General features: G+C 37.2%; 12 protein-coding genes across 12 annotated transcripts; 8 read left to right on the forward strand and 4 right to left on the reverse strand.

Annotated features, from left to right (window-relative positions):
- Positions 1-1,202: 1,202 nt before the first annotated feature.
- Positions 1,203-1,796, forward strand: RO3G_00971 (uncharacterized protein; the record flags this gene model as incomplete). The annotated part of the gene is made up of 1 exon (XM_067655562.1): positions 1,203-1,796. The coding sequence occupies one exon, from the start codon at positions 1,203-1,205 to the stop codon at positions 1,794-1,796; it is 594 nt and encodes a 197-aa protein (XP_067511663.1).
- Positions 1,797-2,075: 279 nt separating this feature from the next.
- On the forward strand, positions 2,076-2,961 carry RO3G_00972 (uncharacterized protein; the record flags this gene model as incomplete). The annotated part of the gene is made up of 2 exons (XM_067655563.1): positions 2,076-2,213; positions 2,266-2,961. 2 exons carry the CDS (start codon positions 2,076-2,078, stop codon positions 2,959-2,961), a joined length of 834 nt encoding a protein of 277 aa, XP_067511664.1.
- Positions 2,962-5,173: 2,212 nt separating this feature from the next.
- RO3G_00973 (phosphoribosylaminoimidazole carboxylase) lies at positions 5,174-5,494 on the forward strand (the record flags this gene model as incomplete). Its single annotated transcript, XM_067655564.1, has 1 exon — positions 5,174-5,494. The coding sequence occupies one exon, from the start codon at positions 5,174-5,176 to the stop codon at positions 5,492-5,494; it is 321 nt and encodes a 106-aa protein (XP_067511665.1).
- Positions 5,495-7,177: 1,683 nt separating this feature from the next.
- RO3G_00974 (uncharacterized protein) lies at positions 7,178-8,972 on the reverse strand (the record flags this gene model as incomplete). Its single annotated transcript, XM_067655565.1, has 3 exons — positions 7,178-7,795; positions 7,850-8,401; positions 8,454-8,972. 3 exons carry the CDS (start codon positions 8,970-8,972, stop codon positions 7,178-7,180), a joined length of 1,689 nt encoding a protein of 562 aa, XP_067511666.1.
- A 2,792-nt stretch (positions 8,973-11,764) lies between these two features.
- RO3G_00975 (uncharacterized protein) lies at positions 11,765-12,298 on the forward strand (the record flags this gene model as incomplete). The annotated part of the gene is made up of 2 exons (XM_067655566.1): positions 11,765-11,866; positions 12,206-12,298. 2 exons carry the CDS (start codon positions 11,765-11,767, stop codon positions 12,296-12,298), a joined length of 195 nt encoding a protein of 64 aa, XP_067511667.1.
- A 2,388-nt stretch (positions 12,299-14,686) lies between these two features.
- RO3G_00976 (uncharacterized protein) lies at positions 14,687-15,994 on the reverse strand (the record flags this gene model as incomplete). The annotated part of the gene is made up of 1 exon (XM_067655567.1): positions 14,687-15,994. One exon carries the CDS (start codon positions 15,992-15,994, stop codon positions 14,687-14,689), a length of 1,308 nt encoding a protein of 435 aa, XP_067511668.1.
- Positions 15,995-18,038: 2,044 nt separating this feature from the next.
- On the forward strand, positions 18,039-19,080 carry RO3G_00977 (uncharacterized protein; the record flags this gene model as incomplete). The annotated part of the gene is made up of 2 exons (XM_067655568.1): positions 18,039-18,285; positions 18,437-19,080. The coding sequence occupies 2 exons, from the start codon at positions 18,039-18,041 to the stop codon at positions 19,078-19,080; spliced, it is 891 nt and encodes a 296-aa protein (XP_067511669.1).
- Positions 19,081-19,914: 834 nt separating this feature from the next.
- Positions 19,915-21,114, forward strand: RO3G_00978 (uncharacterized protein; the record flags this gene model as incomplete). The annotated part of the gene is made up of 2 exons (XM_067655569.1): positions 19,915-20,955; positions 21,013-21,114. The coding sequence occupies 2 exons, from the start codon at positions 19,915-19,917 to the stop codon at positions 21,112-21,114; spliced, it is 1,143 nt and encodes a 380-aa protein (XP_067511670.1).
- A 771-nt stretch (positions 21,115-21,885) lies between these two features.
- RO3G_00979 (uncharacterized protein) lies at positions 21,886-24,006 on the forward strand (the record flags this gene model as incomplete). Its single annotated transcript, XM_067655570.1, has 8 exons — positions 21,886-21,948; positions 21,998-22,043; positions 22,084-22,412; positions 22,474-22,693; positions 22,743-22,858; positions 22,930-23,028; positions 23,075-23,287; positions 23,341-24,006. 8 exons carry the CDS (start codon positions 21,886-21,888, stop codon positions 24,004-24,006), a joined length of 1,752 nt encoding a protein of 583 aa, XP_067511671.1.
- A 21-nt stretch (positions 24,007-24,027) lies between these two features.
- Positions 24,028-24,520, reverse strand: RO3G_00980 (uncharacterized protein; the record flags this gene model as incomplete). The annotated part of the gene is made up of 2 exons (XM_067655571.1): positions 24,028-24,167; positions 24,220-24,520. 2 exons carry the CDS (start codon positions 24,518-24,520, stop codon positions 24,028-24,030), a joined length of 441 nt encoding a protein of 146 aa, XP_067511672.1.
- A 552-nt stretch (positions 24,521-25,072) lies between these two features.
- On the forward strand, positions 25,073-25,843 carry RO3G_00981 (uncharacterized protein; the record flags this gene model as incomplete). The annotated part of the gene is made up of 1 exon (XM_067655572.1): positions 25,073-25,843. One exon carries the CDS (start codon positions 25,073-25,075, stop codon positions 25,841-25,843), a length of 771 nt encoding a protein of 256 aa, XP_067511673.1.
- A 112-nt stretch (positions 25,844-25,955) lies between these two features.
- On the reverse strand, positions 25,956-27,537 carry RO3G_00982 (uncharacterized protein; the record flags this gene model as incomplete). Its single annotated transcript, XM_067655573.1, has 3 exons — positions 25,956-26,320; positions 26,453-26,715; positions 26,768-27,537. 3 exons carry the CDS (start codon positions 27,535-27,537, stop codon positions 25,956-25,958), a joined length of 1,398 nt encoding a protein of 465 aa, XP_067511674.1.
- Positions 27,538-27,680: the final 143 nt, after the last annotated feature.

A 27,680-nucleotide genomic window follows, 5' to 3' on the forward strand; every position in this document is an offset into this window, starting at 1 on the left:
CACATGCAAGAAAACAAAAGGTAATAAAAGATAGATTCATTAAACATGTTATTCATTGTGACATGAAAAGTTGTAAGAAACAAGTCTTGCATGTCGATCAAAAATTGAATTTAGAAAACATGTAAGAAATGTAGAATAAAGGATATCTCTTTAGCTTCTTTACATACCCAGGGAGCTCTCTCTCTCTCTCTCTCTGTTCATTTCCATCATCTATCTTATCTGATATTGTAATATGCAAGGGATCTTTGTTATTTCCATCAAATAGTAAAGCACGATTGACTTGTATTTACTGCTTTTTATTTCATTTTCTATTGACTTGAATGAGAAAATAAAAAGTGACAATTCACTCTATTTATCATCCAAGTCATTTTACCTGTCAATCTTTATTTAATTCAACTTGTGCTTTTTCACAAGATATCAGTTGTATTTAAATAAAATATGGTGCAACCCTTGAAATGCAAAATATAAAAATATATTAAAAAAAATAAAATGTGCCACATCGAGTTACCATAGCAACGGTCAAAAGCGCATTTTTTCGGAGATAAAAAATAATTACAGGGACACAAAATGCGTTCCTTTAAACGAAAGCAGTCGTTCTCTCTTTTTAACGTCTCCGCTTCTAAACAAGTCAATGAAATTTTTTTCACGTCTTGTTGTCAAAGAAGTTCAAAACCGACAGTACGACAAGGAATTGAAAAGAAAGATGGAGAAAAAGAATACAAAAGAAGAACAAATGTGTTTATAAAAGAAGATTAAAGTTTTTTTTTTTTTTTTTTTGTTAAAATTGTTATTTATCCTAATTGGGTGTTGGTGTACTACTTTAATGCACAGAACAAATAAAAACAAAAAAAGGTTTCCCTTCTCCTTTTAATTGCGTTTCTTTAAAATTTCCCTGTCTTTTCAACAAGTCCCATTTTTTTTTTTTTTTTTTCTCAGAAAGAAAAGTTTTTTAACAACATTTTTTTCCATCCTCTTCTCTTTTCTTTATATATCAAATGCAATCCACTTGTAATTACAAACAATCATATATCAAATCATCATCTTCTATTTGCAGGTAAAATAAGTAAACTTGATTTGTTATCTTTTTCTAATATTCAACAAGCAATCTAAATAAATCAATAAAAAAGACACAACTCATGAAAATCAAGAAAAAAAATAGGCCTAAAAAGATCATTTTGGGTGGACCACCAACCTATGAGAAAATGACGGTTGAGGAACTAAAGGCACTCAGTAGACAAGTCAAACTTCCCAAAGAAGACGAGATTATCTCTCTTAGTCGTAACTTGAGACATAATTTGACAAAAGCAAAGTTCAGGATGATGGACAGTTTAAGAAAATCAAATGTGACGCAAGATGTTCAAATTTATGAATGCCTTAACAAATCTTGTCCTTCTACTCCTTCATTATCAGAACCAGATGACTATGAAGAATATGGTACAGACGACTGTAGCAGTGTCAGTAGTACATCATCCTCTTTACCTTTAATGACTCATCCGTCTGGTTCTTCTGGATCACAAAAAAATGAGACTTCTTCAACTATTACTATGGCTAATACATTGACTGATATTGCCAACATTTACTCTTCTTTATTATATACCCCTTTCTATAATTCTATGTTTGATATGAATTTGTTATTACAATCTGCTTTAAATACTGCTCCTGATACAACAAGTAATGAAGCAACTGAAGATCAAATCAATTCTTGGTTACAACGTGGTGGTGGTGGAACAATTAGTCCAATTGCTTCATTGGCAACTGATCAAGAGTTGGCTGATTTACTTGATTTTGATTCATAACCCATTCACTTTCTTTTGCTTCCCTAAGCTGTGTCACTTTTTTTTTTTTTTTTTTTTTTTTTTAATTCTTGCTGTCGGCAAATGAAATTGAAATAAAACAATTTTTTTTAAATAATTTCTGCAAAACTTTTTTCCCTTTTTTTTTTTTTTTTTTTTTTTTCCTTTTTCTTATTCTTTTGATATCAAATATAAACAATGCGAACTATTCGGGGATTACAAATAACATCCCTTGTAGTATTGTCACCTGTTCTTATTTGTTTAATTGCGCTTGTTTCAATTATGTTTGTACCCATTTATTCATATATCCTAAGTTGGTGTCAACCTGCTCTACCGGAATTGAACGTTTCTCATTCAAGTCTTTCATCTATTATCACTTGGTTATTGACTCTATTGATTATTTATTGTACTGCAATCAAGGTAAATATAAGCTGCTTCTTAAGGATTCTCTTTAGGATTAACTCGTTTATAGATTAACTTGAGTTCAACGGTTGCTTCGGATTTAATATCACCACCGGAATCAATGCCTGACCCATTTGAAACTGAAGAAAATAAGATTCGAAAGAAACAGACCAAGAAACGGAAAATAAAGAAGACTAAACAACAACCGGTAAAGACGAAAAAGAAAGATGAATTACAAGTCAACAAACAAGGAAACAATATGAAAAAAGAATCTAAAGAACAAGACAATAAAATACCAGAACAAGTCAAAAGAATAGCTGAAGAAGAAGAAGAAGACCAGTGGATAAATGTCCAAAAGAAGAAAAATCAATATTTTGTAACACCAGAAAAGAAATTGACGATCAATAAAGATAACAGTCATCATCTCATCATCTCGCCCGATACAACTCCCCACCAAAGTGAAGATGAGACGAGCAACATAAGAAGGAAAGGTTGGTATTCACCATTTTCAACTGGCTTAGATTTGGATATTTTACCCAAGTTTACGATGGATCCTTTATGCCAATACAAAATTAATTTTACTCCTCCTTCATCCCCACTGATACCCAACTTACTCGAAAAAAACCAGCATCAACAACCTTCATCCCCAAAGCAATCTAGAATTGAATTACTAGAAAATCATCCTTTTATATCCACAACTCATTCTCATCATCAACACAACACGTTGGGTCCTATCGGTGAAAAGTCCAAATATTCACTAAAATAAATCATCCCTCCTCTTCCTTCCCTTCCCTTCCTCCTCCCCCCCCCTCCTCCTCCTTCTCTTTTCATCCATAATTAGTATAGCATGGGTCTTTTTTTTTTGTGTGTGTGTGTGAAAGTCTGATGTCGATTCCCTGTAAAAAAGATGCTCATCTTACTTTATAAAAAGAACGAGAATGACATTCATTGCTGTCACCAAACAATTCATTTCGACTTGTTTACAACTCAATTCCTCTCCTATCATTCAAGCTGCTCTTCTTCTAATTTTAGAAAAAAATGTGTGAAGAGGCCATTGGGTTCATACACATTCTGTCTTTCCCTGATTGTCCCAAAGCTCTTTCTAAATCATTTTAACTGTAAACACGTTCTTATTACTTGCTCCTTTCATGTCTTTCTTATAAAATCAATGCTTAATTACCTTTCTGACTTGTTAAAAATTTCACATGCTTCATTTAGATTTATGCCTTTTTTTTTTATTACTTTTAATTAATGCTGAGTTATTCGGTCATACATTGCCTATAGCAAAACATGATCTCATGTAAACCATCAGCCCTCTTGGGAGCTTTGATAAACAAATGCTCATCTTTGACCTTTTTTTTTTTTTTTTTTTTTCGTGAGCTTACAATAACGGACAAAGGTGCTTGTGGTTTTATCAACAATGAAAAAGAGAGTCAATTCAATATTCTTTATAAATCAAACCTAATCCAGTGGTTCACAATCTCCTCCTCCTAATCAACTCTTCTTTTTCAGACCTATCAACTGCTGCATTCAAACGGAAATCGCTCCCCGATTTACTTTTTTTTTTTTTTAAATTGGTTCATAAGCAAAATCCAGACTGTCATACAGCAAAGTTTATGATCGCTTGACTCTCTTTCTGAAACCATTCTTCATCAAGAAAAAGGACATTGAAAGGTCTCATCATCTTGGTGAATTATCTGTCCTTTTGAATAAAGTAGGCATGTTTCTTACAAAATTAGGGTCCTCTTAGAATGATGGAAGTCTGAGGTTGAGATCATAGCATCTTAAAGATCATTAAGTCAAGATTAACTTGTAACATTAAAAAATTTTTAAAAGGATATCATTGTTATTAACTCATTAAAGCATTTTATTAAATCGTAAGGATATGTGGTCCTAATCTATGTTTTGTATTTCGTCTTCAAGTTATTTTGTTAAAAAGAAAGGGTTCTTTCCCACATCATCTTATTCTAACAATCAAACCTTCAAAGCTATCCATCATCCAGCAACAAGTTGTATGCAATCATTACCATCAGCAGAGAAGGGTGGAATCCATAAGATTGTTTGCTATATTGGATATTATTTAGGCTAAGATTATCTTTCATTATGATTGACACATTGGAAAATAGATTAGAATTCATATCAACTAAAATCGTGTGTGCTTGATGTCGATTTGTTTCAATTAGTATATTAGAAAGTGATGCTTGAACAAGTGTATATACTGGACGAATACTGTATTAGACATCATTTTGACACTTTGAGGAAAAGGCTAAAGTAAGACAATACAATCTAATACAATGTTCTTGTGTTGACAGCGGTAAATAATTGAAGACAATGAACCTGTTCTATTGATTTGATTGGTCAATAAATGTTTATGAATTATTTAGTGTAAAGAGCTCTCTTCAACTTGAACAATAAATACCATTACTCACAAAACTCCCATAGAATGTATTAAAGTGTTTGAAAATAGCAATATGGTATTTACTGACTCTTCAAACTACATCACTTTAGTATTTGTTTAGATCTAAACCTTTTTGTATTCTTTAGTCTATTTTATTGTATATTGTATTGGATAAATCAATGATATATACATTATTGATCAATACAAGCATACTTTGGGTGGATCGATTCTTTTCTCTTTCTTTTTTTCACAAGAAAACACAGACTTGTCAAGTAGGAATACTTGCAATGCATGATAGATATTTAATCTCCGCGAAGACTCACATCTTTATAACAGTCACTTTATGAGCCCAAAAAAAAGCCCATCAAAACTTTATCCATCTTTTTTTTTTTTTTTTTTTTTATTAGATATCAAAATATGAATAGACAAAAAGTGGGAATTCTTGGTGGTAAAAATCAATAGGAATTTGACAGTGAAAAAGATATTAAAGGATGCAACATAGGTGGCCAGTTGGGTCGTATGATGGTTGAAGCAGCCTCTCGATTAAACCTTCAAGTCACTATCCTTGACTCGCCAACAGATGCACCTGCCAAACAAATCGAATCCACTCAACCTCACATTCACGGTGCGTTCAACGATGCTCAAAAGATCAGGGAGCTTGCCTCACAGGTGGATGTCCTTACGGTCGAGATTGAACATGTGGATGCTGATGTGCTGGCTGAGATCGAAAGCGAAGGCAAAGTGCATGTGTGTCCATCTGCTTTCACAGTCAAGACGATCCAAGACAAGTACAACCAAAAGAAGCATCTTGAATCACACGGCATTCCCGTGGCTGAATACGTCGAGACAGCCGATGCTCTGGCCGTCAAGGAAGCAGGTAAAAAGTTTGGTTATCCACTGATGCTCAAGTCAAAGACCATGGCCTATGATGGAAAGGGTAACTATGTCGTCCGGGGTGAATCCGACATTGAGGCGGCTGTCAGCGCCTTATCCAAAACCCCTCTTTACGCTGAAAAATGGGCCCCGTTCGTAAAGGAATTGGCTGTCATGGTCGTGCGTCGTGCAAATGGTGAAGTGCGTTCGTACCCTGTGGTGGAGACGATTCACAAGAACAGCATCTGTCATCTTGTCATCGCGCCTGCTCAAATCAGTGGAGACGTCGCCAAAAAGGCTCAATTGATTGCTGAGGATGCCATCAAGTCTTTCCCTGGTGCAGGCATCTTTGGTGTTGAAATGTTCTTGTTAGAAACCGGTGATATCCTCTTGAACGAGATCGCGCCTCGTCCCCACAACTCGGGTCACTACACCATCGAGGCTTGTGAAACATCCCAATTTGAAAACCACATGCGCGCCATCCTCGATATGCCCTTGGGATCGACGGCGATGAAAGTGCCTGCGTCCATCATGGTCAACATCCTGGGATCCAACTCGGATATGGAGGATTGCTACAGGCCATGTCACGCTGCTTTGCTGGCTGAGGGTGCTACGATCCACTTGTATGGTAAAAAGGAATGCAGAGCAGGTCGCAAAATGGGTCACATCACCCTTGTGGGTGAATCCATGATGCAAGTCCAAGCCAACCTCAAGCCTATCCTCCAAGCGATCGAGCCAGACGTTGAGCGTTCACTGACCTTGAGACCCTTGGTGGGCATGATCATGGGCTCTGACTCTGATCTGCCTGTCATGAAGGTCGGTGCTCAAATCCTCAAGGACTTTGGTATTCCCTTTGAGCTTTCTATCGTCTCTGCTCACCGTACACCCCTGCGTATGGTTGAATACGCTAAATCTGCTGCCGAGCGTGGTTTGATGGCTATCATTGCTGGTGCTGGTGGTGCTGCTCATTTACCTGGTATGGTTGCTGCCATGACTTCTTTGCCTGTCATTGGTGTGCCGGTCAAGGGTAGCTCCCTTGATGGCGTTGACTCACTCTATAGTATTGTACAAATGCCTGTAAGTCAACTTGTTGTGATGTGATCTTTTTAAACTAACACCTTATCTGTAGCGTGGTATCCCTGTCGCGACAGTGGCTATCAACAACAGTACCAACGCAGCCTTACTTGCCATCCGTATTTTAGGTGCGTCCATTCCCTCAATCCAATCAAAGATGGATGCGTATTTAAAGAAGATGGAAAATGAAGTGATGCACAAGGTGGATAAGCTTGATAACGTTGTAAGTTGTGCCATTGGAAAATATCGAATACATTGCTAAAATTTATATTGTTTTAGGGTTGGGATGCCTATTAAAGCATGCTGGTCGACTTCTTTTTATATATATTTATAATAAACCCCTTTATTTGTAGATTTGTCTTGATAGATTGTGTTCAATACGATTTATAATTGTGTATCAATTGTTTACTTTTGTTCATCAGCAAGCTTTCGTTGTACATCGATCAATATCATTTTTTTATGACTATTTTTATTTTTTTAAGATTATACAAAGAAGATGAAAATATTACAAAACAGTAAGAGGCATGTAAATGGGATTTTTTTTAAAGTGTCAAAAGGGATTCGTAAGTGTGATGATAAATAATGAGGAGAAAGAAATGTGTTTTTTTTTTGTAAGTATTTACATAAGAGGTGTTTCTTAAAAGAGAGGATCTAATAGGTGAGAGGAAGTGAAATCCTCTTTGTCTAATTCTGGACTTGAAGTGGGTGACATAAATGAATCATAACATTTGATGCCCATATTTGTATCATTGTCAAGCAATAAAAACGTATCATTCACAGGTGGTAACATGAAGGTGTCATAAACATCTGCAAAGCCAAAGATATCTGCTGTCACAGGTGGACTAGGCGTACAAGCAACACTGCTACTGCTGCTGCTGCTTGTATTACAAGATTCATCAAATGGAGAGAAACGAGGTTCGATATAGATTGCGTCGTCATAGGAAGGTGAGATCATTGGATCTTGATCCGTTTGTCCAGGTAAATTCGTCAAACTCATTTTACCTTTACTTGCTGCTTCATCGTCCAGCGAGAAACAATCACTAAATTCAAGTGCAACAGGTGGACTACTGCTGTTCTTTTTACTCTTTTTGTTACTTGTCATATTCTTCTTCTTTTCAACCTTGTCAAAGGAGGGTGGTGCACGACATGATTGTCTGCGTGGTTGAAGTGAAGGCATAAATTTTGTTCGATAAACATCCAAAGCTCGCTGAAGTAAATTTTTCTTTCCAGCTAAAATTCTAGGGTTTAGATAAGCCTAATGAAACAAGATGAGTTTAGACACATTCAACCAAGACACAAACACACTTACCAATTTCCAGCTTAACTCATTCAACATATTGTCTAAGGTCCATCTTTGATGTCCACCGATATATAAATTAGGATCTGCATGGATCGCGCGAGGAAAAGGACAGTTTTGTCTGCGGAATTCCATCGAGATTTCATCCAATGAGATCGTTTCAATATTGATCTTGATTCTATAACGAGTATTGTTCACCAAATCATCGATGGCGATCGTCTTGGGCTGATGGGAAGGCTTGACGATGGCTGCTTCCAAGGTTTGTGGTGGACGAATGACAGACATGACAGGCGTAGTCACCGCATTTTCTTCTTCTTCTTCTCGGTTCTTTCGCTTACGAAGTGTGCCATTCATGAGCTTTTCTTGACGTGCCACACGTCTTGATCGCATACTGGGATACCGATTACGATAAGAATCAACCGCTCGTTGGATCAAACCACGCTTGCCTGCGATTTCTTCCTTATTTAACCATGCCAATTTCCATCCCAAATCGTTGCATTCTGTCTCGTAAGCCCAACGATTGCCTTTATAGATTTCTTTTGGGAGGTTAGCCCGTGGATAGACCTAGAAATATAAATAAGAATTTGATCATTCCCATTATATCATCAATACGTACACAGTTTTCGGCCTTGAATTTATCGTCCACAGCCTCCAATACCACATTTTGAATGTCTGTTCTGATCGAATAGCGTTTCAATGTACGATTATGAGAATAAACAAATGAAACCCATTCAACGCCATCTTTAACTTCAGCAACAGGATCGTTATTGGTTGCTGGTGCTGCGCTCGCCGTGGTAGTTGTCATGGCAGTAGCATTGGTTGTCGTAGCCACATTTACTGTGCTTTTTTCGTTCGATGTCGATGGTGCTCCACTGGTTGCAGGAGCAGGATGACTCGCCTTGGATTGTAAAGCAGCGGAGACCATGGCTGCAGCCAAAGCACTTGCAATCGCAGAAGCGTGACTTGGATTCTTATCTTCTTGTGATTTATCCATTTTTCGTCGTTTGACGCGATGAATAGTGGTTTCAATCATCATGATTTGTTCAGCCGTCAAGGATTCCAAAATAGATTCAGCCTTTGATGGGGATTGAATGATCTCTCCAAGTAACAGAGTAGTGGGTGATAAGGTGGTCATGATAATAATAAATAATAATAAAAGAGGGGGGATGTATATAAGAAACTAATTAGATTATAAAGAAGACGAGATACTGATATCAATGAATGTCAATTATCTCGTTTGCAAAGTATAATTGTATCATAAAAATATAAGACGAAAGAATTTTTTTTGTTTTTAAAATAAAATAAAAAGTAGTAACAATAAAAGAAAAACAATGGTTGCTTTCTTTTGTTAATAAAAAAAATCCCTTCAGGAAAAGAAGAATAAAAAAAAATTTTCACGCTTTCCCGCTCCATACTTTTATTAATTATCAAAAAATGTCGGGGTTATAAATTCCCCCTCTTTTTTAAGGAAGGTTAAAGTGGAGATGAAATCAGAGACGAGCCCAAAAAAAAAAAGTTTTTTAGTTCTTTGATGACTGAATGTGTAACGGATAGTTTGTAGAGAGATGAATATGAAAATCGTTGTATGATTTTGTTTACTTTTTGTTCATAGATGAATAGTTCATCCATTTAGAAATAAATTAACTCTAAAATCGAGGTATTTCTGTAAACTTTTTAGGTACTTAATTTCACAAAGTAACTATTGACACTTGATTGAAACGAAAACATTGGTGTTCCGATGATTCCGTGATTGGCCGATACAACCTTCTTGTTTTTTCTTCTTTGTTCTTTTGTGCCAGAAAAAAAAAGTTTGCTTTTTTTCATGTTTACAAGGATTTACAAGAGAACTTGAAAGAAAAGGATAAAGTGTTAGGAACGCGAAATATAAAATTGACTTTACAAAAAATTTGAAATGTTTCAGTTAAAATTATAATAAACATAGACACCTTTAACACGAATCTTATGTGATGTGGCTTTTTATGAATGTCAGCAAACATTCTATTTTCATTTCGATCCAGTTCAAAAGGATCTTTGAGCTTTTGTTAAAGAGTTAAAAGAGATCTCCTTTATTTGGTTTTATAAATCATCAGAAGCCAGCCTTTTCACGCGCTGATCAAATTGCTATATTAGGGGCACACATGTACATTTTCCCATGTGGGATCCAAGCACAATGAGGGTCCGAAATAAGATAATTTTCTGTACAACTCTTTTATTGTTTGGGGTATTTGTCACCCGATTTTTTTTCTACAAGGCACACATGTATTCTTTCCAGTATACAACTTGAATCATAATAACAATAAAAAAAAAAAAAAAAAAAAAATAGAGGAAAAAGATCAAGCGTAAAACAAAGGCGGAATATTCTCTACCGGTCCAATAAATAGAGTGCGGTGCTAGTATATGCTTAGTTTTCCCCGCTTTTTTCGACCTCCTAAATATATAACCTAGACGGGTCCCACCTCATTTGAGCTGATTACACAAACTATTTAGCCGAACAATAAAAATTCTTATAATAGCAAAAACAAAACTTAAAGATACACTCCTTTATTATTACATAATATAATCCCAATTCTCATTTACCCTCTTTCTTTTACTTTTCCAATAAAAATACATCCTATTTAGGCTTAATAAATAAATGCTGGATATATTATTTTTCCAATTTAAATAATGAATCTGCACAGACTTTTTTTAATATACACCGATCAGATATAGGGTTGTGTAACAAATAAATCTTTCAGAAAAGGGGCAAAATAAATACAAAGTCTTCTTTACAGCATAGAAAGTCTATTTTGAAGGGTAATGAATGCTTCAAATCTGTCACACAGATCATATCCCATTCAAAAGTAAATGTCATTCAGTGTACCCTTCCCCACTTTAAAAACGGATAAAAAAACTACTTCCAATATCTCAGTTACAATCGCCTTTAGATTATCGATGCTAATCTATATTTCCTCCTCCTTTTTTTTCTTGATAAAAAAAAACCATGGACAGCCATTCCTTCTTTTAGCAAACAAAAGATGCATTAAAACAAAGTGTCTTGCAGCCCATTTCGATGTTTATTATTCTGTTTCGACTAAATTCATTAAAGGTATTGATTAGATCAAAATGTTTAAAGCAAGACAATAGATTGAAGGAAGAAAGATTGTTTCAAAACTGGATATTCAGATTACGCAGAAACAAATCCGATTCATACAATTTTTGAGATGGTGTGAATCAAGATCTTTCAAAGTGGTTACTTGAATAAAAGACGTTGGTTGATTGTTAAGATGGAATTATTACATGGAAAAATTAATATTTTTAAAAGTATGTCAAGTGCTTACAAAAAGGATAGCAGTAAATCTAATGCTTGAGAGTTTGTAACATTCTCTGTCAAATGTTGACCAACTCTGCAGACACCTTCAAAGTTTTCTGAATGATTAGGATCGCAAAAGGGGGGGGGGAGCTATGAGGCAAACATAGGAAAAAAGTTTTTTGTCGGAAAGGGAACAACGTAATTGTTTAAAGAGTTTTTTAATTGCTGGGTTTCCCAGGTAGAATATGTTCGGAATCCCATTGTTGCTGGTTTTGAGATGTTTATACTTCAGAAAACAAAATTACACAGAGTTATTCTTAGATTTCACAGTCCCCGAGTTTTGTTTTCACCAAATGCTTAAATTAGATGGTACTCTCTTTGCAAATAGATTTCTCACTTTTAACTTGTATACATTAAAAGCGAAAATGAACACACATTTTATCTACGAAAATGGGAAAGGTGAAGTTGTGGATGAAAGTAGAAATGAGCATTTTGAGATGGATATTGATATTGAAGCATATCCCATCAATTACATTATCAATTGTGGTGAGCATTTGGACTTTAAACCACCTGAAAAAAACAAAAGAAAAACCTCACAGTGAAAAATGAAGCTTACATGAGAAGCCTAATAAAAAAAAATGAAAATGAAGTTTGTTCATATCGGAAACATGATGCTGTTAAAGAACAACCATTTTTCTTCGTTTACGAAAAGGTCATGGCTCCAGGGCAAGCAGCTCGGGGTCAATAGGCGCACGGCTTACAACTGGATTAAAAAGGGCCAGGAAAATCCAAAAGATATCCTAGAGCTAAACAATGAAAAAAAGATGTGTGTCGTTCTTCGATTTTGGATGAAATGCATAAGAAACACCTTATCAGATTTTATGACAACACCCCAGCTGCTGTAGTTGACCAAGCCGTGGATAGCCTGACTAGTGAGTTTCCTGGTTTAAGAATAGGAAAAACGGCCATTTATAATTTTATGACAAGTGAATGTAACTCTTAAAAAAACTCACATGTATTCTATTCAGAGGAACAGCCCCGATAATGTTGAGCAAAAATATAAATGGATTTTAAAGTAGGTAAAGGAGACTGATATGAACTACATGAACAATTGTGTTTTCGCAGATGATGTAGCTTTCCATATAACTCTTAAACGATCTATGGCGTGGTAAAAAAAAAAAAAAAAAAAAAAAAAAAAAGGGACTAAAGCAAGGACCACAACAATTTTGGGTGCAATTTTGCCGTTTGGGATTGTAAATATTCAACTGTGCCGACCCACGATACCATCTAAGAAGAGAAGACTAGGTAGTAATGACTTGGTTATTAACGGAGCCGAGAAAACAGCAATCGGTCATTATATTAACTTTGTCAAAAGTACCTTGGACGTCTTGGATAACCATGAGGAGTTTAAAGAATATTACATTGCTATAGATAATGCTCCAACCCTTATTTCAAAAGACATCGAGCGTTATATCTTTTTTTTTTTGTAAGGGCTGATAGGCTAGTTGTATGAATAATATTTTAATAAAGGACAGTCACATATGATAAGGGTGAAATCTCGACGATCAGTAGATTGATTAGTATACATGGATCAGAGATAATCCACTAGAGAAAAAAAAAAAATTACAGAGAAGACGTGTTTGTATTAGTCCGGAATGGACCAATGGATAAAATAATGAAATGAAAAACAATTTCGGGAACAAACAACACTCCATCATAAATAAACCGCCAGTGAGCTTTCCATATACCTAGGAGTGTACAGCCAATAAAACTACCATTGTTAATCAATGCCAAACGCTGATAGGGAAAACGTAGATTGTAAAGGGCTTGTAGAATTATTTGCAAACTAATTTCGCAACCAAAATAAAGAGCCCAAATCTGTGTCCACACTTGAAATTTGTCAGGACAGGAGACAAAGAAATGTTTTGGGTCTTCAGCGATTGTTGGTTGGTTACAGAGGTGACAGAAAGAGGAACAAAAATCAGGTACAATCTTGTGAACAAGAGCAACACATGGTAACTTTCGGTATAGTAGGCGATACCAAGAATTGCGAGCTGCCAATGGAGCCGGCTGACGCCAAAAAGAGACAGGAGGGGAGGCACTACAGAGGAAGAGGGAAAAGAAAGCAAAACACGGCTGCGACGAATTCTACGAAAAGTTTTGGAGAAACCATTTGTGACCGTGCGTCAATGAATTCTATCAATAAATTTCCCAAATGTGAGTCAAAGCAATCATTAGTGACATTCAGTGAAGGACAGGAAGAAGACGGAAGGCAATGAAGTGCAAAAAAGGTATCAATAAAACCGCACCAAGCTTATCCATCGCATAAGCTTGTTTACACAATAAAGTCCAACCATAATAGGTTAAGGATCCACGGTCGACACCGTTGGGCGGAGACACACAAGTAAGTCGTCAAAAACAAAAGTGCCAGAAACCAAAAGGGAATTAAAAGATAGTTGCTCTGCCATTGAAACGGCAGACGACCAGGATATTACCGCTGACAGAGGAATTGTTAAGCAGAAGTGAAGTGGTACAGAATTAGGTTGACCAAATGTCGCTTTAAGAGCCATTGGAATTGCTGAAGGGTCAAGTAGGGCGTCAAAAGCCGCGAACAAGGTAGAGCAGATACTTAGCCTAGAAGAATGGAGGAGATCACGACGCACAGGAGGGAAAAGGAAGGGTAATTGGTGGGTCAAGCAGAACCACGGGAGATGCGCTAGCTACGTGAGCCGCAATCCATTGAGAAACCACTGCAGGTGGGTTGCGTGCTGTAACAAAGGGGTTAACCAACGAAATTGGAGCGCCAGTAGCTGAACAGACGGATCTAGAATGCATATTCCGCCATTAGTCAAAGATAGGCAAAGTATATCGAACGATACAAGTGGAAAAGTTTGAAACGTAAGAAATTTACTACATATTTTGCGGATACCTCCAAGTGTGTGCTGGCTCACCCATAAGACTCGAAAAATATGCCACAGAGTTGACAAAATCAAGGTGTTGAGCACCGAAGCTCGGCCACGGAAGGAAAGATTGCGTTTTTTGTGGATGTCGCAGGCGCGAGCAATTTTGTTAATCATTTGGTATTGGAAAACTTGACGCTGTGTTGTAGAATGCACAAGCGGATATCCAAGGTGGGTCAAGGGTTCGGAAGATCAGCGGTTACGCCATTTAGTAATACCATGAGAGGCCAAAACTGGGGGCCAATGAGGAGATAAACCAGACACCGAAAAAGCAATGGTTTTATCGAAATTCATTTTGGCATTAGACGCCAAATTGTTGCAACGAATTATCTGCTGTGTCGCTTCAAGATCTGTTGGGTCCCGCAGGAAAAGAATCAGGTCATCCGCATAGGCCAAGTCTTTCAGTGGTTGTATGGCGGACAGAATATAGGGAGGATCACGCATAATCGGAAGAGAAAGACTTGGAGGACCAAAACCACGGATGACAGGAGAATCACTAATGTTTTTCACTAATGGATCTAGCACAAGGGTGAACAAGAGAGGGCTAATAGGATCCCCTTGTCGCAGACCATGTCCAAGGGAGACCGGAAGGATAAGGTATCAAGTGATTTTGACACACATGTAAGTATTATAAAACAAATTTGTGTTAGCGAAATTAAACTTGTTAGGAAAACCGTAACGATTTAGGACAGCTTGAAGATAGGTTGGGTGAACCCGATTGTAGACTTTTTCCTGATCACATAATAGGCCAATTTCATCTGAATTTCGAAGAGAAGCTTGTTCTATTACTATCTGGGCTAAAGCACCATTGTCAGCAATAAATCGTTCCTTCATGAAGCCAGTTTGCCAAGGTGAGATTAGCGGCGGGATTATTGTGACCATGCGAGCATTGAGGAGGCGGGTGAAGATCTTTGCGTCGCACTTAATCAAAGTGATGGGGCGCCAGTTTTGCAGGCGAGTGAGGTCGCCTTTCTTTGAAAGAAGACAGACGCACGTTTGTAACCACGATTGAGGAAAGAGACTACTAGGTATAGCATCGTTATAGACACGTCCGATCAAATCTGAGTACTTTGGATGTTTAAAGATGAGTTTCAGGAACGCATAAGACAGACCGTCAGTGCCAGGACTGCTGATTTTCGGCGAGCGTGAAGTTTGATCGAGAATCTCATCCAAGAGAAACGACGAGGCGATGAATTCAGAATCATCTTTGGATAGTCGACAGGAGGAAGGTATGTTGGAAACCATAGTATCCAGTGCTGAAGAACAAACAGGTTCAGGAGAATGCAGCTTGGTATAGAATTTCTGGGTGACATCAAGCATTTGGGTACGAGACGAACAAATGTCTCCATTATCAGGATCCCATAAACGTGTAATGGATCTTTGAACCACTCGGGCCATAGCAGATAGTTTTAAATACCCGGTGTCCATTTCTCCTCGTTCTCGGTAGGTCCGTTCAGCTTTCAAAATGGTGATGGAAGTAACCTTCTGTTGTAGAGCTTGAATTTGCTGTTCCACACGAAGTAAGTGTGTAGCCAAAAGTGCAGGAGGAAAAGAGCTACGAAGCAAATGTTGACGTTTGCGTTGCAAAGCAAGTATCTGCTGTTTTCTCCAGTCACCATAATGCTTGCCAAAGCTTTTTGTAAACTGCTTGACTTTAAGCTTTACTAAATCCCATAAATCTTGTGGAGGCAATATCGAATTAGCAATTTCCTGATAGTACAAGCGCATAAGCATGAAATCTAGTCGCTGACGGTATCCTTTGTTACTTGTGTAAATTGGATTTGCGTGCCATAGGCCTGGCCCTGTATTATCAACGAAACCAACTTTGCAGGTGACTTGAAGCAAGATATTGTCTGGCCAATGAGGGTTGAGAAACTCAACATCAGCATCAACATAATTAATAACCATATCCTGGGCAAGCTATATGTAATCAAATGTAGAGCGACTGATTTTTCCTTGTCGGAAGGTGGCTGTGTCTAGAAAACGTAGATCCATCATAACACTTTGAAATTAGTATTGTAGAAAATGCACCCATCGTGGCGGTGCCGAGGAACCAAGTGGATTCGAGGAGTTGGGTAAAAGACAATTGAAATTGCCTGCGATACTCATATGATCTACGCACGAGACAGAATCGTGTGAAGAAAGTTGTCGAAAGGACAGGAGGGAGTTAAAGAAATCGAACCGTGCACGGTTTGAAGAAGCAGGGGCGTAGATAACCAAAATATGGAAGGGATTCATGTGAAACCCGAGCCAAAATGCAGCGAGAATCCTCTGGAAGGGGGGTCTGCGTTAATGAAAACCAAGGGTCCAAGCAAAGGAGGTCACAAAAACCCGACCATAGGGATTGGTGTGCACAAAATTGCTGATGTAACAGATCCAAGTGTTGAACATGGCTGTTGTTGCTATTATCGACTTCTTGAAGAGCGACAAAAGTAGGTTTGTATGAGCGAATGTACTGGATAAGATGTTGTCGTGAAGATGGGTTACTAATTCTAAAAAAGCTATTGTCATTTAAAGATAATAACGTAAAAGCCTTGCGTGAATTTATAGTCACATTAATGGACGTTATAAATTAATTCGGTTGGCAGTGTTGTATCCACACAAATGATAAAGTGAACATTTATGAATAAACTTAGATATTATGGAATTATATTCGAACTAGATCTCTATTAATAAATGTGAGGCTTCTGCAATAGCCATCTTTGTCCTATTGTTCCTATCGACTTTCTAACGACTATATCGGAACCTGTTTACAACAACGGTAATTCAATCCAATTCTATCGATAATTATTGTTAGATCAATAACTTATCCACCCCATTGTTCCTTGATTCGTCAAAAAAAAAAAAAATCAGCGGCTATTAATTATCCACTATCTTTCCTTTATATTCCCACCCTTCCTACATAATTCTTTTAACCAATAAATTGAAATAGCGGCAAAGATCCAAACATTCAAAAAGTATAAATAACTTCAATTGTTTCTATTAATAAAGCTATAAAGTGCCACCAAGCTTAAACCTGAAAAATTTTTGACAATTTTCAAAAGCTATAAACTTTTCCAAAAATAATCCAACAATAAAACAAATCCATAACAATTATTATATAAACCTTTCTGAACATTTCTTATGGATTAGATTATTATTTTTATTAATAATATTTTTTTTTATATCATTTGAAAACATGCGGTATTTCAAAATTTTAGCTGGCAGTCCTTAAGGGAAGACATATTTTTGAAACAAATTTTTTTAATACCGTATGGTACAGGACAGAGAACAATAGCAGCCACACATTACGTAATCAATATAAAAGAGCCCCTACTATAACATAGGTGCCTCTTCTCCCTTATTCATACTCTAAAACTATGCCTCCACTTAACGCTAGAAAACGAGTTTATCTTAAAAAACATAGAAATGAGACAAACCAATTTGTCCCTCATTTAAGAGATCAAGACTGGGACATGAGCGATTCTGAGCTTATAGAATTAAGCAACATAACTGAAATGCGTAATGCTGATCCTACAATCAGCATGTCAATCAATAATGTTTTGCTTGATAATAATGTAAAGCGAAACAGACCTTTGTCTTACTCGAAAACCTCTAGGTCAACACGCTGGAGACGAGAAAAATAATCTAAATCTGTTAATGATAAGGGCAAACTCGAGAGTTTTGGATTTGTATCTATTGTCCCTGTTGTAGAATCCAGTTCTCTCGTATTGTCAAAGAATGAAATACAACTTTTGAGAATCCAAGTAATGCTTCCAAAACTTCAAATGTATGTGAAAACCTGTTGATGAACTCGAAGGATAAAGAAAACACGGTCGAGAGATACAGGTTTTTGCAATACTCTTCGATTTATACTTACTTTATTAAGAGAATTGAGGGTATTCCTATTACTTTGGCCTCTCGTGAGGCAGCTAGAATTCATTGGGCAGATAGCAACGTTGCGTATCGCGCCATGGCTATCGTAAAATGGGCTAAAGAATATTTGAGTCAAGGGGTGTTATCGAGACATCGACAAGGTGTTCATTCAAAAAGAAAGTCTTTTCTTAATGATGCCGATATCAAGGAAATGGTTCTCGAAGAAATACGTAGAATGAAGCCTGCTGGACGTTCCTTGGCTACTATTAAAAAATTCATTGATGAAGTAGTTATCCCATCCAAATTGGGCGTAATAATGCAACCTGTTTCTGAAAGCACGCTCAGTAACTATCTTCATGAATGGGGTTATGTCTATAGAAAGAACAAAAAAAACCATTTACTTCGATGGTCACGAACGCGAAGATGTGGTTGAGTATAGAAATGTTTGGTCGAAGAGGATGCTCAAATATATGGAAAAAATGGATTTTTACTCAGGAGAAACTGAGGAAGATGTATTGGAGCCAAATGCATTACCAGAAGGCGAGAGAAAGTGCGTGTTCGTTACGCACGATGAAAGTACTTTCTATGCAAATGATGGTAAGAACGATATGTGGTTAGCTGATGGAGAAAATTACATCAGAAAAAAGGGTCCTGGACTATCTATCATGGTGAGTGAGTTTCAATACCCTTGCCATGGAACAATGAAGATTCAAAAGTGGTCTTCAAGAAAGCTGTTCAAGGCAGGCACTGCAAGAGATGGATGGTGGACTTCGAAACACATGGTTGAGCAGTTGAAAGAAGATGCAACCGGCCTTTTCGAAGCACTTCACCCTAATTGTGTAGCTGTTTTTCTTTTTGATAACAGCTCCAATCATGGTGCTTTTGCTGATGATGCTTTGGTCGCCAGCCGAATGACTCTCAATGAAAAGCCTTGGCCATTAAGTGAGAAATTCCAGTTCCGAGATACTGTATATATCTCAAGATCCACAGATATGGAGGAAGTCCAGTCCTTCTACTATGAAAAAGAGATCAAGATAAGGGATAAGAAGGGCAACTTGAAAACAAAAAAAATACGTTATTTCAAGGGAATAAGAAAGATTTTGGGGGAAAGAAGTCCATGGATTGGACATGATCTGTAAGGTAAGAAATGAAAGGTGCATTGTGGGCTCCAGATCGAGTTAATCCAATTTGCTGCGCTCTCCATTTTTTAGAGAATTGCCCTGATTTTAAAAATCAAAAGTCTGTTTTGGAGGAGGTGATCATAAACTCTGTCCACGTTTTTGAGCTGTATCATAAATACCATTGCGAATGCAATTGGATCGAAATGTACTGGGGTGTAGCAAAAAGAGAAGCTCGCGATTACTCCTTTAAGTCTCTTGAGGAAAATATCGATTCCTTTTTGGATAAAGCCGGCGATCTAGCACATATACGTAGGTATTTTAGGAGATCAATGGACTTTATTGAAGCTTATAGTCGATGTACTGATGGCAGAGAAGTTGTTCAAGAGGTGAAAAAGTTTGTCGAGAAAAAGTATTTGTCTCACAGAAAAGTCAGAGTGCCTTCAGATTTGGTATAGTCAACAATAAATATCATTAAAATTAGGCTTTTTTTTTAAGAAAAAAACGCAATGAAGTCCCTCTAATTTCAGGAAATGAGCAATGTCTACACTAAATGCCATGAGATGTCTAAAAAAAAATACACCTCAACATGTCCACGATGTCAAAAAAAAAAAAAAATTTGAAACGAAATTAAAATTTTTCAGGTTTAAGCTTGGTGGCACGTTATTCCCAGAATTTGCAATACTTTATCTCAGACAAAAGGAATGGAATGCCAGCACGTCAATTCTAAAAGCGAATTTATAAATTCCGCTACAAGCCAATCCATTCTTATCCTTTCTTTTCCTTACTTTATTCTATCCCATGACGATTCAAAAGATACCCCAGAATGATAGGATATTGACACAATTAATTCATATGGGATTCAGTATTGATGATTCTCAAAAGGCAATCGCTGCCTGTACATCCACTGTCACTTTACAACATACTCTTGATATTCTTTTACAAAACACACAACATAAAGCTTCTTCACCCGAACAACAGGTGCCACTAGAAAGCAATGGGTTAGAAAATGAAGCATGCGACACTATATCACCAGAAAATACAAAAATACAAGAAAAGAAAAGGAAACAAGAAAAAAGAGTACCAGAGAGTGAGAAGGAAAGGAAGCAAGGCAACTTGTATTTCAATCGAGGTCAATTTGACGATGCAGAACTATCCTATTCACTTGCCATGGCCACTCTACCAGCCGGCCACAACCGATTAGTACTCTTGTGCAATAATCGAGCAGCTGCACGACTGAAGCTTGGCCAGTACCAAGATTGTCTTGATGATTGTTCAACCGCGATTCAATTGGCCAGTAGGAATATGCAATCACAGGCCGAATTGATTGAGGGAGTTGGTTCATGGAAGTCACAGTGGTTGAAGGCTTTGTATAGAAAGGCATGCGCTCTTGAGGGCTTGAAGCTTTATGAGGCTGCTATTCATGTTTATGAAGAGTATGCAAAAGTGGATGGTACTCGTCGTCCGATCGTCATACAGGGTATAGCAAGATGTCAGCAGGCCAAAAAGGATAGCATATCCAGGAAAGAAACAGGTGAAAAGCCAACATCATTTTCGGACAGTAAATTGAACAAGATCATACCAAAAAAGGAGCAACAGGAATCCTTGGATAAAGATGAGATCCAAGTCAGTAAATCTGTTAGAGAAATGAGAGAAAGAGAAAAAAAGAAGGAGGCAGAAGAAGTAGAACGATTGGAAAAGGAGGATAAGGTGAATGCTCAATTGACGATGTGGAAAACTGGGAAAGAAAGAAATTTGAGAGCTCTACTAGTCTCATTAGAATTGATTTTGTGGTCAGGTATTCAGTGGAAAGGAGTGACAATAAATGAACTGTTGGAGCCAAGGAAATGTAAAATGATGTACATGAAAGCTATTTCAAAAGTGCATCCTGATAAAGTAAGTCAAATACAATTCTATTTAAAGCATATAAAAAGGCTGACATCCTCACTTTAGCTTTCTTCAAAAGCGACTGTCGAACAAAAATTGCTTGCTAGTGGCATATTCACTACCTTAAATCAAGCTTATGATACCTTTAGAACAGATAATAATTTATAGTAATAAACACATCATTTTCTTCTAGTTTGTATATAAACACAACACTATCTCACACCTACACCTTATTACTCAGCCATATTCAACATAATCTCTAATTCAGAATTCTCAATTTAAAAAAAGAAAAATCAAATGTCCAACAATGTCGTGAGATCCAATTCTTTGAAAAATGTCCAAATAAAAATTCAGTTGGCCAAGACTTTATCTATTAGCGTGTTTCAATCAACGCAATAGAATATCAACGAGATAATATATTACACAAAGATAGCAATAGGGAAAATGAACACAATGAGAAATCAGAGAAACTTACTGATGAATCCTATTTTATTACAAAGTACAAGCGATCTCATCATAAAGCGTAGATTCTCATTTTTCTATTGTCTTTTTTTTTTTCTTGGCACAAACTGATAATCAATATAAATTACGCACACCTAAAATAAGATTTTTTTTTTTCTGTTCTTTGCCCTGAATTATCCTTTGTATCTCAGAAAAAGAGGCAAATCATTTTTCTCTTACAAAATAAAAGAATGACAAAGATAAATCGCCCTCATTTTTTTTAATATTCAGGTACTTGATATGAGAGATGAAGTTTCATTTAAAAAAGTGAACAACTAAAAATAGAATAAGAAAAAAAAAAAAAATAAAAAAAAAATCAGAAATTAAAAAAAGGCTGTAAAGTATCGCAATGTCACACAAATATTTAGGCATAATAACATCTTTTCTCCTTTTATTTCAATTTCTTTCTTTCTTTCTTTTCTCTCTCTCTTTTGAATAATGACAACCCAATTAGATCATATGCTTTACGACCTTGAAAAACAAGTTCATGAATTTAATTTGGTATAAAATATATTTTATTATTTTATTTATTTATTTATTGTTTTTATAGAATTTAAATGAACGTGAACCAGTCTTGACAGATACTGTTCAGTCAGGTAATAATAATAAATTATGTATTAAACATAGATTGACTAGAGAAAAGAACAGAAAGACGCCATCCCAAATATGAAAACAACGTGTCTTTGCAACAAAACTCAGACAAACATGACGATGATGTTACGATTGGAAGTATGTTACAACGCTCAGCTACAATGGGCAGTCGACGTACACCGAATGAAAATGTCGGCTTGAGGCATTCAAAATCTGTGAGAGGATTGGTCAGAAGCACAAGTAATACAAACATGAGAAAAAAGTTTAACGATCCATCCATTCCTCCAGTCCCTCCCTTACCCAGCGAACAAGACTTACAAAAAGTCTTGCTTGAAACTGAGCAACAATCAAAAACAGAAAATAACCGAATTGAGGTAAATAAAGGGGAGAAAAGAGGGATGAAATTAAACCGGCCCCTTTTTTTTTTCTCTCTAGACATCACCAACATCAGAGATGAACAGTAATACAGGACATGTACAAAATATAAAGACTTTAAATACAAGAATATATATTGATGATGCTAATAATCATCGAGTTGTACAATTAACTAATCTTTTGACATCTGCTATGGTGATACAGTATTTGAAAAAGAAGGGTCTACTGGACCCTTCAAACAATTGGACATTATTTGAAATTGCAAATAGCCATCATGTTGGTAAATACATTCATGACTTATAATGACCCTTTGTTCATGCTGTCAATAGAACGTCCACTGAGAGAATGGGAAATTGTATTTGATATTGTGAATACTTGGGAGCCTGATGGAAATAATGCACTTTTAGTCAAGAAATATTCATACCATTACACACTCACATCAGAGGTAATAAATAAACTGTAAACAAAGAAAGAAGGTCTAATGATCTACAGAGCATCTTTCAAAAAACAATTCAGCCCATGTTCGGTTGGCTATTGATTGAATACAAGAAAGGGAAATGGCAAAAACGATACTGTTTTGTTAAAGATAATGCTATTTATCATGCTAAAGACAAGGTACTGTCCATCATAGGGTTGAACAAAACAACTAACGTTTGAAAAGGGAGCAAGTTCTTCTATTTTATGTCATCTGGCTTCCTATGATGTCTATACTTTACTGCAACCATTGAAGATGAGTCCCACACCCTTTGTGTTTGCTATTAGAGCACAAGATAGAGCAAGTATCTTTGAAAAAGAAGGTGATTATATTCGCTTTATGGCAACAGAAGACCAAGAAGAAATGAAGCAGTGGGTTCTAAGCATAAGACAGGCAAAGGTAATAGCATACTTTATAAGGTTTCCTTGTATGTAATACTTGTAATAACTTAGAGCCAAATTCAATATCAATATCATCCCAACCGAGTCGCTCATCCTTTGATACCAATCCTGAATGAAGAAAAGAAAACACAGGACGACAGCAGTCCAACGACACCACTGTTACGCAGACAGAAATCGACCAAGGTATTCCCTACCATGTCTCGTAGTGAATCAAGTCGTAGATTAGATGATAAAAAGAAACCAAGAGCACTCACACGCAATCCTACCATCAAAAGGGACGAAGACGGTCCACTGATCGATTGCTTTGATCCACCCAAGTTCAATAAAGGATCTCTACTCGCCCAGGAAAAAGAAGGACAGCAGCAGGTGAATGAAGAAAACAATACACTCATTCAAATTGATGATAAAGTCAAGTTCGCTAAAGGATCCTTACTTGCTCAAAAAGAAAACGATATGCCTGCAAAAATCAAGCGATCAAAAAGTGTCCGGGATTTACCTTCGGCAGCAGAACATAATGATGGAGGGATGAGTCGCAGGCATATGTCATTAAGAAGAAAACCCACAGTGAAGAAATTAAATGATGCTGTGCCTTTGCCTTCCAACAGTAAAAAACTGCTTCAATTAGACGATACACCCGAGTCGTTTCATTCAAGAGAGCTACACGGTCGTCATGTAAAACCCTTGTTGAATTTTGATGAACGTGCTTCAAGAAGATGATAATAAAAATAAATTTATTCTTTATTGATGAAAATCAGTGTTTAAACTTGAGGGAGATGCTGTATTCTTGTCTTGTGTATTGTCTTGTATATTGTCTTGATGATAATTTTCATTGTTTGGTAATTTTCCAGCTTCTTGTAATTCAGCAATTTCAGCAGCAGCTTTAACAACGCGTTCAATAAACAATGCTTTTTTTTTTTTTCCACGACTTACTTAGAAATCGACCTCCGGGACCTCTTGGGCGCCGCATAGCATGTTTATGTCTACTTTCATGAAGATAAGGTTTTCTCGTTCTCTCGAGTTTATGCATTTCTTCTAGTTTTAAACGAGCAGCACGTCTTTTGAGAATACGGTGATATTGTTTGGCGTTTACATACAAAGGCTCTTCTTCTACTGCAGACTGTTGAGGAGGTTGTGTTTGTGGTTGTGGTGGTTGTGGTGGTTGGGTTATGATCACTTCACCATTCGTACCTCTATAAATAATATTACCTCCTTGGGCTGGTTGACTATTCATCATAAGGGCGGAACCTGTCAAAAAAAGGTTGAGTGGATATGATAGGGCAATACTCTCTCCCAATAAGAACCGTCTGTTGGCAAAAAAAAAGAGAGTGTAAAGGAGACCAACAAAAAAGTTTTCTGTTTGGTGGGAAAATTCAATTGGATATTCTGACGTTGCATTCGGAGTTGATAAATAAGGATTAAAAAAGGAAATCGACCTTGCTCTTAATAAATGAAAACTTTTTTTATGAACGCTTTCCAAGTCTATGCTCACCATAACGAAATTTATTTACATGTCAAACAGCATACGGATAATAGTCAGAAATGGATTGTAGACTTAACATCCAAACAGGAGGCTGATCAGCACGATTTGGGCCTATTACATAAAATATTAAAACACACCCGATCCTGTCATCTGTGTCCTGCAAAGCAACTTATGGAGGAAATCAAATCTTTTATTCTATCACAACTGGACATCTCAACGCAAAAGCCCACCCTGCCGTTACTCGTTTGTCTGATTGATCTCGTCAAGAATCATGCTCTTGATTGTGATCATTGGCTGATAGAGATGGCTTGCTCTCTGTGGTATGAACCATCGATCAACACTGTCAGAAAGGCTATGGAACTCTGCAGACGAGTGCAAGACCGGCTGGAAGAAGCGGATGTTACGCTTGTGACACAAATCATTCATTACATCTCACACTGTCAATCCTCACTTGACATGCAGGACATTGACCGCTTTCGATCTGGGGAATACACTGAATTCTTTTATACGCCGACCACCATCGTGTGCGATAGGGAATGCATCAAGTTATTAGTACAAAGCATCCTGTCCTTGTTATTCAAGTCTAATCATGCCATCTCCCAGCAATTGACCGATAAGGCACAAGAGATCTATGCTCTGAATCCATCGGCATTTTTACCCCTCTTGTTTGATATCTGCTGTGCGAACGATGATGATACGATTCAGATCTTAAATACCGTGCTCTTGCTATTTCAAGAACGACCCGAGACACACGTCTTTTTTGAATCTCTTCAGATCAATCCACACATACTTTTTACTTTTTTTGTCTATCGATGTGGTAGCTCGCATGATATCTTGATTGATTTGCTCTTGGAAAACGATTCGGATTTCCTCTCGTACTTTCACCAGTACATCATCTATGCTCAAAAGGACATTTCTACCTTCAAATCATCCCTCACCTACATCGATCTGGATACCATACAAACTATTTTGATCAACACAATACGAGTATTAGAAGGAAATGGGTTTCCTTACAACACGAAACCACTGATAAAAAGATTAACACAATTACAAGACCAGCTGTTTGGTGTTTAATAAATAAAATTTTTCCCTTTATTCCTTTCCTTGTTTTATTTCATGTGAGAGAAAAGAGGGGGGATGGTGTGCAAATATTTATATGTTCATAGTATCTACAAGAAAAAAAATTTCATGAAAAATGAGTGCAAATAGACCAAATCTTGCCTGCCAATCTTGGTCTTGATTCTGCGATCGAGTTCAATTCCTTTTCGAATGGTTTTAAATAACCTGCGCCTTCAGGATCTTGGGATATACAATCTAATAAAGAGCAAGCAGCCAAGGCGATGCCTTGTACATCTTGATTGCAATCCACACTTTCTATAGATTCCAGTGAGGAAGAGGAAGAGGGTGTAGAAGGAGATGAGCTCAATTCGGGGCTAGGACAGCGTGTTTCAGGGATATAGACGTGGGTTTGGAGGTGGGATAGAAAGGCGTCCTTGTTGGAACTATAGCCTGCACAGGAGGACCACTGGCAATAGTATTCTTCTTCGGCACCTGTAGATGAAATGTGGCTGGAAAAAACGTGCTTTTGAAGCGTAAAGGCGTCTGTAAATGAATATGAACAATTGTGCCACTCGCATGTAAAATGGGGTTCTGTACACAAATGGTTGAGTGATACTTATTTACTAACTTTTAAGGGAGACTTACGATCTTGTAGAATATTTGTCTTCATCTGGATGCCAATGATATCCAAGCCTTGAATAACTGGACCATTGATTTTTTGTGGGCAAGTCTTGGAATAAGCAGATGAAAAGGCGATCTTGATGACCGTATAGAAATCCTTCATCTTTAATGCTTTTTCTAACCTAAACCTTGCCTCATAAAGCATATAAATATCGTCAATGGACAGAATGCTACTTTGGTCTGCTACTTCAAATTTATCCTTCAACCTATTTTCAAATAAGTATTCTTCTTATTTTTTTCTTAATCCATCAGATTTACCATCCCAAACATCGAAACGGTTCATCCAAATTATGGTATATTGTTAAATCCGGCATACGTGGTATCGCTGATTTTGTCTGCCCTTTAAACATCTTGGCCGAATCGGGCGAGAGCAAAGCCCAGTCCTGCTGCACAAAGCGTGTTGTAAAATACTTTGACTTGGTCAATAAGAGTGCAATCAATAAATTAAATACGCCGCCGTGACAAAGCTTTAGAAATTCGCGTCGACATTCTGCAGATATCTTGACATACTGATACGTGTACTCCAACACAGTACCCACTAATTCCTCATCATCTGCCAACAACATCTGACTTGTCAATTCCAATACAGGGCTGTGTGCCAAGTGCGTATGATTCTCGGACGAAACAGAGAGCCAGGTGAGGGTCCGAATGGATCCAATCAGCATGTATCGATCGTGCGCTGCAATCAATTTATAAAGTGAGACCAAGAATGGATCCTCATTTGAGACCAGTTGTATATGGGGTGCAATGTTTTCCAAAATATCGACCGAATGCCTTCCAATTTCAACGTGACCAGCCATGAGGGCGATTTCCAAGCTTTGCAAGATGACATTGTTGACGGATTGTGCGTGTGAGAGGACGATGACGCATTCCTTAATGAATGAAAAGTTGCGCAAAGTATGAAGCACCTTGAGCACAGTACTCAGTTCCGGACTGCTATCGTGATGCTCATGATCATTTTCGCCCATGATTTGATCAATCACGCTGTAATTCATTTGACGAGCGTGATAAGCTGTGGCGAGTTGCATCAAGCCTGTCTCTGCTAAGGAAATCAGCGTTTCTAACAAGAGTGGGGTGGTACCCAGATCAATTTTTTGAGGACATTCGAATGAATACTGAACCACTTGGTTAAGGGCCCATTCGATGTCTGATTTTCTTCCAAACTGTAAAG

Source organism: Rhizopus delemar, genomic scaffold (assembly GCF_000149305.1).
Source record: "Rhizopus delemar RA 99-880 supercont3.1 genomic scaffold, whole genome shotgun sequence".
Lineage (NCBI taxonomy): Eukaryota > Fungi > Mucoromycota > Mucoromycetes > Mucorales > Rhizopodaceae > Rhizopus > Rhizopus delemar.